General features: G+C 34.7%; 1 protein-coding gene across 3 annotated transcripts in view; it reads right to left on the minus strand.

Moving 5' to 3' along the window:
• Nucleotides 1–1,330: 1,330 nt before the first annotated feature.
• NETO1 (neuropilin and tolloid like 1) overlaps nucleotides 1,331–12,738 on the minus strand; it is a 74,891-nt gene continuing 63,483 nt past the window's right edge. The window contains exons 8-11 of one of the 3 annotated variants that reach the window (XM_027798270.2): nucleotides 11,494–11,607; nucleotides 8,572–9,130; nucleotides 7,345–7,393; nucleotides 1,331–6,118 (exon numbers count right to left, since the gene is read on the minus strand). In XM_027798270.2, the coding sequence (XP_027654071.1) occupies nucleotides 7,357–7,393; nucleotides 8,572–9,130; nucleotides 11,494–11,607 (710 nt within the window). In that variant the 3' untranslated portion in view covers nucleotides 1,331–6,118; nucleotides 7,345–7,356. Of the gene's footprint in view, nucleotides 6,119–7,344; nucleotides 7,418–8,571; nucleotides 9,131–11,493; nucleotides 11,608–12,738 lie in introns of all 3 variants that reach the window. The other 2 variants (XM_027798254.2, XM_005431990.3) reach the window with 2 other exon arrangements.

Below are 12,738 nucleotides of genomic sequence, written 5' to 3' on the forward strand. Positions count from 1 at the left end.
AAAAACCCACCCCAAGGGTGTTTACTACACCAAAGCAGTCAGTAGATTATGGGACTAAAAAAGCTGGAAAGGAATTAAAAATTTCTTCCATTTGGCAAGAAAAATTGAAAATGCAGAGTCTTGGCTCTGAAAAAAAAGACAATTCCTTCTGGCCACAAAAATCAGTTGTATTTAAAATTTCTGTTCCCAAATAAAGGAAAACAGCTCCTTGTTACAGATTTTTAAATATTAGACTTATAATCTTAAACTGGTATACAAATATAAAATAATTCATATTTCTCAGTTGAACTCCATTTTATGATAATATAAATGGGGGCTTGGACTGGGTTTGTATAAGTAACCAAATGTTCAGCTGTTAGTCTTCTAACTATTAAAAATACTGTTGCTGCATTGATCATTGGAAAAATATGCCTTAGATTTCTGGTATTCTCTTTCATTGTCTTACTTCCTTTTCTAAATTACATAAGTCAGTTAAGCATGGAGCATTAAGTTTGCTTTGAATCACTGATTTGTCAAACAAAGGGAAAAAGCAGCTCACCTGTATTTTCACTGATGTTGAAAGCCCCTCTAGCACTAAGCAAGAAATGAGGAATGAAGCTCTCCTTCACCAATGTAAATTGTATTCATTTCTTCCCTAAAGATGGTGAAAGCCATTTGCTTCCAACAAACTGATTTTTCCTAATTAAAATTTTCACTGAACTCAGAAAAAAGCAGGACCTAGAGGGATGATGTGAGTAGAGCTTGAATCAGGCCCTGCAGTTTTATAAGCAATGAAGGTGTCTTCATTTACTGATGCAGTTGATACAGATGAACGGTTCATTTAACCAGATACATGTACTTAGGATCTCTGCAAAAATTTTTTTTTTCTTTTTTTTACAATAGCTGCAGCAAGTGCCATGGATGCCTTTCACACCCAACTAAATTAAATGTTAAATAATCATTTTTCAATGAAGCCACTGTTTTAGAAATATTTGAGTGTGTTTACTGTGTCTCTCACTGGAGCTGAGGAGGACAGACTGAAGAACTGTGAACTTAAAAGGTCTAAGTAACTAAATATTGCAGAGCTGTCCACCGCATGCAGCAGCACAAGACTGCCCCATAGCCCAAGTGAGTCCTTCTCTGCCTACATTTATGCAAGCAGCTGTTAAGTCCTTCCAGAGCCCTGAACAGAATCGGTACTCACAGTTGTGGTATCCTGCTCCCTGGAATAAAGAAGGATTGCACTTCAGTCTTCCCTCCTTATCTGAGAATGAAGAGATACAATTCTGCAGCACGGTGTTGGTGAGGCCTGCTACTTTGGTAATGAAATCTAACAATCTTGTCCTTTCCGTTTTTCATCATGGGCTGCTTAAATGGTCTCTCTACTCCTAGTTATGGTTTGTTGCTTGAAGGGGATGGCAGCTTCTCTTTTTTTCCCATAGTGACCAAGATGGCTTGATTGTGGATCAGCACGACTCCTTTTCCTGGGAAAGAAAATGGAGGGAAGCAGCAACTCCTGCTTCTCCTGGTAGCTGATGTTCTTACCTTGCTGATGGTAGCTCTGCCGCACCACTGGCAAGTGTTTGCCAGGCTATGCAGCTCAAACGTGTTTTAATAGGCATGTCAAGGAGGCTAGGACAGGGATTTATGTTGTGTGGAGGGGCATACTAATATAAATGCATCAGAGGAGAAAACATAGAAGCACTTGAAACAAAACTTGGCTTGACAATGGTGCAGGTGTCACTGGGAGAGAAAAAGGTGTGGAGGTGAGTTTCTCTTTGCAGCACATTGAAGTATGACTATAGTAGGAGTAGGCATGCCAACTCAGAGGTAGATGGCACAGACAACACTGATGCACAGTCACTAAAATACAAATCCAGCATCCCTAGTAAGCCCATACTCCAATCCATTCCAATGCATCTTCATAGCTTTTGTGGTGCTGCATAAATTAAAGGCAATTAAAATATACTGCAATCACATGTTTTCATTTTGCTGTTTACAGACAAGGTAAGCTTAAGATGGCTCTGAAGTGATAGATGGAAAAGAGCCAGGTGGATGCAAGGGTGACACAAGCTCAGTAAGCTGATAGGAATTCAGCATTTTCAGTGAATTTGGAGGAGGAAACAGAACTGAAGTCACTGTGGACAGAAATGAAAGGCAGCAGTGACAAAGATGTAAAATGATCATCAGAGTAAAGAGTGATAATGCTAAGGTAATGATGAGAAAGAGCAGTGGAGCCATGGGTCCAGAACGTCACATCAAATGTTGAGTCAGGAGTGAGGAGATAAGAGACTTCCAGATCAGATGCAGACTTCTGTGTTAAAAAGATTTTTGAATGATGCAGGTTTTGTCCTTTGTATCACTTAGCCCTTCAGCTCTGCTCCCTCAGCTGGAATATCTTTCTGGTAGCAAGGAGGTTGCACATGAAGTAGAAGACAAGAAAACAGAAAAGGCCAACTTCTTGTTTGCAAGACAGTGTTACATAAAGCACAGGTGTTAGGGCTGTCTTTTGGAGCTGGACACGGACAGTACATTTTTATTTGGTGGCTAAAGAACTTACATGTGCTAAATGTTTCTGTGAATTTGTGGATGGGTATGAGCAATAATCCTTCATACTCTTCTTCTAATTAGCATACACTTCTCTGTTTCTTTTGTCTGCCTTTTTTTTTTTCTTTTTGTGCTAGCAGTTTCTTTTGGTCAGGCAACCTTTCTACTTTCTCTTAATTCCCTCCCATTGGTTACATTGTTGCTAGGTTCAGGAGACTATCTCCAGTATAAGAATGGAGAAAAATAGAAGGATAAGGTACTATAATTTCTCAGAGCTTTTTTTTTTTTTTTCCTTTTTTTCTTTTTTTTTTTTTTTTTCTTTTCTTCAAGCTATTTTTAGAATTAGGAAGATAGGAAAGATTTACACTGGAATGGTTTACAAAATGGACTTCCTGAGATTTTTAAATGATGCTGCAAAGAAGACTTGACAAACTGAAAAGGCCTTATTTCCTAGTGTGGAGAAAAATGGTTGTTCATACAATCATCTAAAAAGAAAAGCATATACATAACACTACACTCACGGGAAAAAGAACAAGAAAAAAGAAAAACTATGAACAATATGGCAATGCATTGTGATAATAAAATCTCATCTGAAAAAAATGAAAAAAAACCCATAAGCATACTGGCAACATGGCTATACATCACACACATTGCACCAAAATGGCCTACTAACTACCATTCTTAGTTTTAGTTTAAGGCAAACATGAGGTAAAATGCATGAAGCTAACAATACCAGCTCAGATAAGCCACAGTAATTTGCTATATTGTTATACAGAATACGTGTAGCTGTGTTATTTAACAAACTAAACCTTCATTCCATAAAATGGAAAAGGTATAATAAATAGGTTAAATTTCACTTATAATTTGTGGTCAAATACTGGTTTTGAGTATTATCTCTATAGCTAATTGAACTTGGGTGAACTTGAAGTTGTTTGAACTAGCTTGTCTGTTTGAACTAGCTTGCTTGAAATGTTTTCTGTTTTTTAAAAAGTGGCTTCATAATAACACAAAATACTCATAGGAAAGGCAAACTGTTTTCAGCAGCAACTCTTTCTATTTTAATATTTTGAATTTTAGAGATCACATTAAGATATCTTACTATTGTGTGATACCAACCAAAGTTATCTTTACCGTTTGCAGTATAGTGAACTAGGCTATTATTTACACTGACTATATACAGCATATAATTTCTTAAAATTAAATATTTCAGCTAGAATGTTTATTTGGGTTTGAGTTTGTTGTTGTTTAGTTTTTAATACATAATTTTATAATTTGACCCTGTTCCCCCAGTATTCACATTTTCTCACACACTGGAGTTTTTGTTAAAGGTTATATCTAGCTACTAGACAACATGTTTCTTAAGGAGTTTCCAAGATCAAGTAAGCATTAGCATTGTCACTTTGTTTGACATGCTTTATTTACACAGATTTTTATGTTTCTCACTCATTTTCCCTGATGCAATTAGTGTTTTAAGAAAGGATGTGCATGCCACATAGTTATTAATAGCCATGTCTTCACCATTTACATTCTCTCAGTCAACACTTTCACTGGAAATATCATAAAAATGGATTTCATTGTGTGCTTGTCTAGGAGGGACTAGACCAACTCTATGCTTCAGTGAGTTTTAGGCACTTAAATATGTAGCAACTTTAAAATCCAAGGCTTCAGCATTTTTCTAGGTGACCAATATAATTCATTTGAAGCTAAATTTACATATTCAGAGTTCTCATATATATATTTTTATACACTATCTCCATTAGGAAATATTTATAAATATACATAAATGTGTGTGCATGTATATGCATTTCTTTCAGCAAGCCTTTCATTCTTCCTTGATTTTATAATGGATGCATGGATGTGGCAAATATCTTAACATGATATACTGAAGAAAAGATCATGAAATAGGACTTGGAATGATTAAGGAAAAAAAAATGGTAAAGTATATGGACTTGGAAAGAGATACTGATCTGGAAATGAACTATTAGTGCATGCTAAAAATCCATGTAACAGCACTGACTCAATGAATTTCGATGACTGCAGAAGACAGAAGACTGGTTTTTGCAGCTAATATGTGATAACAAACAAATTAAGTTCAAATCAAATTATGTAAACCACATTGCAAATATACTGTACATAAAAGGAGGAAAATATCTGAAACCTTTCTTCTTCTCATGTCATTCCTAAATCAAATTTGTAGAAATTGTTTTGTAGAAATCAGATTTCCTATATTTTTAATTATGTAAATTATATACTACGTATTTCAATCAATAGCTGATATAGATCACCTTATTTTTTATGTCAGTCTCTCAGGTTTTCTCTTTTGCCATCTATATATGCTTTGGGAAGATACATGGAATTCTTCCCACTTTTTCAATATAACCAGTACAATTTATATACAGAAAAACCTAACAACCATGAACAGCACAGCATGTTTAAGAAGGAACTGGAATTTGTTTAGAAACAGAATTTGGGAAGATAACACTTTAAATAGATAATGAATCTATGATTTTATGCATTTTTATTGAGTTGTTAAATGAGGGGGTTTTCAACTTTACGTAATTGTGGCTTTTCCACTTACAATAATTCCTTACTAACTTAACCTCTTGGGTTTGATTTTGGTGTTGGTTACTCATGTTTATAGCTTGAATTATGAATGTAATTTTATCTTGCATAAGGAAGTTGTTTGTATTTCTATCTCTAAAACTGGAGCCCAGCCATAACATTTGTATACCTGAAAAAAATCTGCTGCTCTACTATACTGAAGCAAACTTCCTAATAATTGCCATGGAAATAAACTAGTTACAAGTACAGAATTGAACAAAAAGTTTACCATAAACCTTTTAATTGGGTTTAGGTGATCAACTTTATGTGTTATGAATTCATTTAGATCTTAAAAAAATAGTGTATTTTGCTTTTAAATAAGTGAGGGGCGAGAGACAGCTGATTCTCCGATGTATCAGGGTTTCAAGTTCCTAGAAGCTACATTTTGAGCTTAATCTTCCAAATTACACAAGGTTTGATAATTTGGTAAAAGAAAACGTTGCCATTAAACTCAAGGTAAGAAATTATTATACATCATTTTATGTATCTTTATATAAAAAGTTACAAGTAGCAAGCATATGACACAGAAATGGAATAGTAACAGCAATAATTGTGAATGCATGCTTTTTACAATGCATCTAACAAAGGGATTTTTGCCAACTCAAATATTCAGTAACATACATGCAGATTATTTTCTTAATGTCAAATTCAGTCATATTGCTAGATGCTTATCCAACAAACATTTCTATTGAAGTGATTATGAATGGCTAAATACCTGATTTCAATAAATTGTTCCTGAAATTGGGAATTTAACTTGCAACGAAAAGAAGAGAGAAAAAAGAAAAAGAGAAATGACCGATAAGCATAATAACCAAAGTCTTATTGCCTTCTAGTAATTTTACTTAACACTGCTTGCTGAATTTTGTCATGATATGAGAATAGTTGGTCAGAGGGTCCATAAAACCTCTAGCTGGTGTTTCCAAGGACGATAGTTTCATATTTCATTGTAGCATGTTCAAAATCACCCAGGAGCGCACTATTCTCAAGCAGTCTATATAATGAAAACAATGTACATATAACAAAATTTCAATGTAAATCTTTTCCACATATCACACAACATACAAGTAAATAACAGACATAAACCATATCAACTGAAATAAAACTAAGATTAGAAAAAGAAGAAAAAAGGGGGAGTCTTGGTTATGAGCTAATTTCTTCAAGTTTGCAGCAAATCTCCAAACATATTTAAAAACTAAGGAGCACTTGGTGGCCAGCAACCAAATTACAAATGAAACATGCTATTGTGCAATGGGAATATCTTGCTAAGGAAGTAAGATAAGTCTGTACTTTTTGGGTTTGGATAAAGGCAATGAAATGAAATTAGAAAGATGTCCACTGTCTTTCAGACAGCTGAAATAATTCACTAGAGATTTTTCCATTCAGAGTTCGTATGACTGCATGAGTAGTTGTCTGAAAACAGTTAAAATATGTTCTCTCTATAAGGAAAAATAAAGAAAAATATTTACCTAAACTATCTAGAAGCAACAAAAGCATTAGTGAATTCTTTCCCAGTAAAATTGCTGTATACATATATACACACACATATAAACATGAATATACACATAACTATGCTTTTATATATATATACACATATACATATAAAATTTAACAGACTAGCAGCTATCTATAACTTCATTATAAACATCTGAAATTAAGTTTATTGAGATTAAGTGTTGATGACAAATTATATAAAATGAAACGCCTAAGAAAAGACTCAAAAAAGGAAGTCTAATTTGCAAACATTAACAGTAGAACTACTCCAAATTTGTCAGTACTACCACATACCCTTCCCCCAACATTTCACAAGGTTGAATGAATAAAATTATCTGAAAACAGATAGTTCATATTCCTGCCTTGGGTTAGATTGCCAAGTTTTGCATACTGTTTCATATGCTGGGACTCTAATTTTTGTTTTCATAAATAAAAATTAAATGAAACACCAGAGCCATGCAAAGCATCTGTCTTTATAATGTGTTTGGAATCGAGATTATATTTAGCTAGGGGATAATTATAGTGCTGTCAAGAATAAGGAATTAATAGATTTTACTTAGTTCACAATGCTAAACTGGTCATCTGTCTTTCAGTGTTCTCAGTATTCAAACCTGGCTTTCTCCATACAAGCTGACATATAACTTGAGAACTAACATGCATTATAGCAATATAACATCTAAAATAGAAAGCAAGAGATGGTTCAATTGTTGCATTACGTTTACTTACCTCGTTTGTGTCTTAGACCCTAGTTGTGTTGTACTCAGACTCATGTTTGCTTAGAGACCCAATGAGGCAGAACCTGGAATGTTATGGCTATTTCATTCAAAATAATAATGTTTGCATAGAAAAAAAGAAATATATGCACATAGATACTTAATAAACAGTACATCCTTGATAATCTAATCAACATTCATGAAGTAATTTACACTGGCATGCAATTAGATTAAAATAAACAAATAACTTATTTTTTAAGAGACAGCAATGTCTTAATGTGTAAAGAAAATGTGGAGGGTATGTAAACAGTCACAAGGAGTGCATAAATAACACATGAGAGAGGAAACAAATATATATTTAAAGTTTCTGTGTTCTTCTTTAAATAAATTTTCATAAATGTTTTTGCTTTTTCTTTTACTTGTAAACTTTTAATCATTCATATTTACAGTCATTCAAAGTGCGATATACAGTAGAAATATCTCTTTTATTAAAAATATCATGCTTGACTCCTTTTTTATTGATTAGAAAGATTCCTTTTAACTGCATTTTTCTATGTAAATATATGGGTAATCTCTATTCACTATGCTATCTTATGTTCTAATTGAGATACATATATATAGATGTGTTAATAATAGCCAAGATGCTGTGTTTAATAATGAAACAGATACAGTAAAGTTTTTCAAATATTGTCATTCATTATATAAAATATAATGTTTCATGAGAAAAGTAGTTTTCTTACCCCAGGATTGTGTTTCTCATTATTATGCCATGCATCAAAATGGATACATGTATTTTATATTTATTAATGTGTTGATTTAGAGGTGCTAGACCAACAGTAGATGATACTCAAGGCCACCTCAGTTGCAAGGAAACCACATGTATGTGATTCTTTCAAAAACTAGATTCACATAAAATCTTTGGTATTTAAAATTTGTACCTTTTCTCTGTTGACCTATATGTGTGTGTATGTGGGTATGTGTAAAATAGTAAAAGAAAAAAAAATATATATAGTAGAAAGGTAAGACTGAGATACAAGATCCCTCAGGAAACAGAAGCAGAGATAAGAGAAAGAGAGACAGGAAGAGAGAGATAATATAATGGTATGTGCTATCAGGAAACAGAAATTTAAACAATAAATAAAGAAGAAAGAAAATGTGTCTTTACTGAATAAAGAGTGAATATGTTTGGGCAATCAGGTCCTTACACAATAGTCTTCATCAAAAATCTATTGATACTGACCGCTGAACAGCTTTATCATGTCTGGACAGCCTGTGGCTTGTGGTCGGTACCTCTTCAATTTCGTCTATCTCACACGCATCTGCAGCATCTTGTGAGTAGCTATGCTTCATGACAAGGATATTTCTCCTGTTCATGGGCTGAATGAGTGGTTTTACAGGCTGGGGTTGTATTTCTGTCAAGACAGAAGCATCTCTTGTGCTGAGGTTACTACGGCTGCCCTTAATGCTAGACACTTGTGATCCACAGTGATGGTCATGAATGCATTTTGAAGATGATCTCCGCAGTTTATGATAATTTTCAAAGTCATCTGCAACGTCAGCAAGGTCAGCTGTAGGCCCTGTCCCTCTGAGGGTGCATAACTCATAATGAGGAGGCTCAAACACCTCCTGGAACACAGTTTGATCAAAGTCTGTTTTCCTTTGGACAAATTTTTTACGAGGCTGCTTTATCTGTACTATAACAGAGATAACAATGAGGATGATCACAATGCAAGAAGTCACCCCAATTATAGTCCCACTGGTATTGGTAAGTTGGTCCAATAGGTTAGCTTTTCTTTTTTCTGTGTGACAGGAGAAAAAAACAAAAACAAACAAAAAAAACCACACACACAAAAAAAAAAAAACCAAAAACAAACACCAAAAAAACAACATTAATTGCAGTTCAAGAATAAACCCGACCGTGATCGGTTCACAGATTACTGCAAAGCTGAGCCTTGTCTATGAGTTCACTTAATCAATTTCACTGACAGAAAGAAAGAAGGAAGAAATCCAGTATTCCTGAAAGCCAAGTAAGCAACACACAGGTCTTCTGTGTACCTATTCATTTGGAAAGTGATATATTCAGGTTATATTACAAGCTTCATGAGATCAAAGAATTATTTGCATTTTTTAGAAAAAGCAACCACCATAACAAGCAGATGGCTTTAGTGTCACCTCTGAACTCTATTTGCCTGCTAAAGCCCCTAAGACTGTTACAGATGTTCTCTTCATTATTTTCTGTCTTTTCCAGTAAATACATGCAACTAGGATATTAGGACCAATGAAAGAGCAAGACTTTACAGGATTTAAAAAGAAATTCTCCTCAGTATTGGGAACTTCAGTGAAGTCCTAATATTTATGAGCTGCCTGGGACTGTTGACAGTGTTCAATGAAAAATCTAAGTCAGGAGAAAATAGAAAAGTTATTCAAACTGAGGCTTTAGAAAGGAAAAAAAGATGTGTGCAAGTTATTCCTTTTGTTCCTGACCTATTCATTACCGCAACTTTTCTAAATACCCATAAAAATCCAGAAGCTGATCCTACCCACTATCCTTTACTTAGGGTCTTGTAGGAAGTTAGCCAGAAAATTCAGCATTTGAATTAAGAAAAACAGAAAATATACAGTAAAATAATAAAAAGAAAACCAGTTTTGTCCTATTGCTGTATTTATTTCTCTGTGATTTGCTTTCAGCTGGCTGCAGACACGTGAGATGGTGACTGAACCTTGTGGAAATGCAAGCTGAAAGCACTCACATCAGTCTCTCACAGGCATAGCAAGACTTGACAACTATAATTAAGTTTCAACACCCAGTTTCATGTAATTTTTCCTGGCAACCTAAAACATATCAAAGGGCTTAATAAAAAGCCTTTGAAATGAAAGTTATTGGCACCAAAACAATAATATCCATCTCTATAATCTAGATACCAAAGATTAAATTTTCAGTACTCCCCATTGCCTACTCTTGTAGATTCACCTGGGGTTTCTCTGACTGACACAGACTCTGGGGAAGTAGTAGAGTTAGAAAAAACAATACAGCAGCAAAAAAACCCTTTTGCTAGAATCAGCAAAACTCCTTCTAGTCAGAAAAACAAGAGAGGATAAATGCACAACACCCAATAGAAAAGTACTTGGCAAATGAAAGATGAAAATCATTCTGGAAATTAAAGAATGAGTAAAGAATGAGGTAAGTTTTCTGGTTTTCTCTGTGCTGAAGAAGTAGAGAACAGATAATTATTTCCCAATCATATGTTTAGTTTCTTTGAAGGATATTATGCCATGCCACAGTTTTGCTCTGTTCTCTTGTAGTAAGTTTTCATTTGTGTTTTATCCTATTGCACTGCTTGTCAGGATTTTACAGGCTTCAGCAGACTTATGGGTTGACTGCTAATCCACCTCATTCTGATTTTTTTCTTGATTGGTTACTAAATTTGGCATATCCTATGTTTCCAGGAAAAAATCTGCATTAACGGGGGGGGGGGGGGGGGGGAGCACTCTCCCGAGCCTACGATGTAAGTTACTTACATTCTTTTCCCTGAAGACAACACAGATGGTGATTTTTTTTTTTTTTTCCAGAAACACAGAGGAATATTTAGAAACCATTGTCAGCACCTGGTTGGGAACATTAGTCCCTACCTACAAACTAGACATTATGCCTGATTTCCTATTTGTTCCTTGCTCTTCAATTTCACTTGATTATAGGTAATTTAGTTGTTTTCCTACAGCATTAATTCCACTTCACCTGGGCTTTTTAGTCTACCTGGGCTCTTATGGACATTGCATGCAGCTGAAAGACACCTGCTACCCATATGTTACTCCACGACAAAGGTAACTATGACAAAAGAACCAAAATACAACTTCCAATTACAATTTAGATTGTACAGGAAACAGAGACCAAGTGATCACAGAGCTAGCCAGTAAGACATAACCAGCCAGAAGGACGTAACCAACACAGATCAACACCAAGCAAAACAAATGCAAACACTGAAAGTAAAATCCATCAGTATTTTCATGTCTCTTCATTTTTTCTATTACTTGATGTATGCTCTCCGTGAATTACTTTTTCTAAGCTTTGACCCATCTGGCACATATTTAAGAATAAACTACAGATAATATTCTGTATCACATGCAGTCTAAATGACTTGACATTTTCAGTTGTACACATTACCTTTGCAGTGGTTTTCATCCCAAGGATACACACAATTCTGGAGTCCGTTGCAGACCAATGTATTATTAATACACATATTACTGTGGCAAAAGAATGTGTTGGCTTCACAAGGGGCTAAAAACAAGAGAGAAAAAACTGGCATTAAGTAGTAAATCATGTAGCTTTCTGCAACACACACATCTAGGAGTGATCATGTAACCTGTAAAAGGAAAAAGCTATACAACACAGGTTCCTTGAGTATAATATTTAACATGTAGCATTGAGAGCACTCAAGTCACACACTGTCTATTATTCTGTGGCAAGAGATTTTCAGTTCTTTCTGAGAAAGATGGACTCTCCCAAAGCCTGATTCTCATGGCTGTAATGGGTTAGCCCCCCATACACTGCCTGGGGGTCATTGATGTGTTATTACATGTTTTAGCCGCAGATCCAAAACACAGAACCCTATGGGCTGCTATGAAAAAAATTAACTGTATCCCAGCCAGATCCAGTGTATGGGAAATACTTTAAAGTTTATCGTTGAAACTCCAATTTTATAAGAAAACTCCTGTGACTCAAAGAAGATATGTACTTTAGTGCCCATGTCAACAGTGACTGAACATTTATACACAGAGTATAAAATTATTTTTAGAACCTTATGTTCACAAGAAAGACTACAGTAAAGAAGTGCCCCTTTGATCACAAGTGTGACGATTAAAAAAAGCAAGTCTTCAGTGTCTCTGAAACCCATGATCTAGGAGAATCATTCAGATTAAAGCTGCGGGATGAAGGCTTTACTGAAGGCCTTATCTTATTACTGTAAAAAAGCAGCTTGGAAGCCATCAGAAGGAACTGTACACATTGCTAAACTGTGCTACTTACTCAAGTGTTGGGAGATCATTATGTGTTAGGGTTGTAAAGTTACTACTCCAAAATTATATAACATAGTAAAGATAAATTACTCCTCATCATTTCATTATTAAAACCAAACCAGATCTTTGTCCATTTAGAAAAAGAGCTACAAACTTTTATCAGTGTTAAAACAGTTAAACCTGAACTCTTTGTGTATTTTTTTAGCTCAAACAACCCAAAAGCATTATTATAATTATTTTTAAGGGAAAGGTAAAAAATAACTCTTAAAGAAAGACCTTTAACTAATCAGAAAGGAGTTATGACGCTCACATTATTGATGCTTTGAATTTGATGCTTCACGGCTATTTTCTCCTCTGCGACTTTAAAAGTAGTTCCTGTGACAACATATATGCA

This window comes from Falco cherrug, chromosome 3 (assembly GCF_023634085.1).
Source record: "Falco cherrug isolate bFalChe1 chromosome 3, bFalChe1.pri, whole genome shotgun sequence".
NCBI classification, from domain to species: domain Eukaryota; kingdom Metazoa; phylum Chordata; class Aves; order Falconiformes; family Falconidae; genus Falco; species Falco cherrug.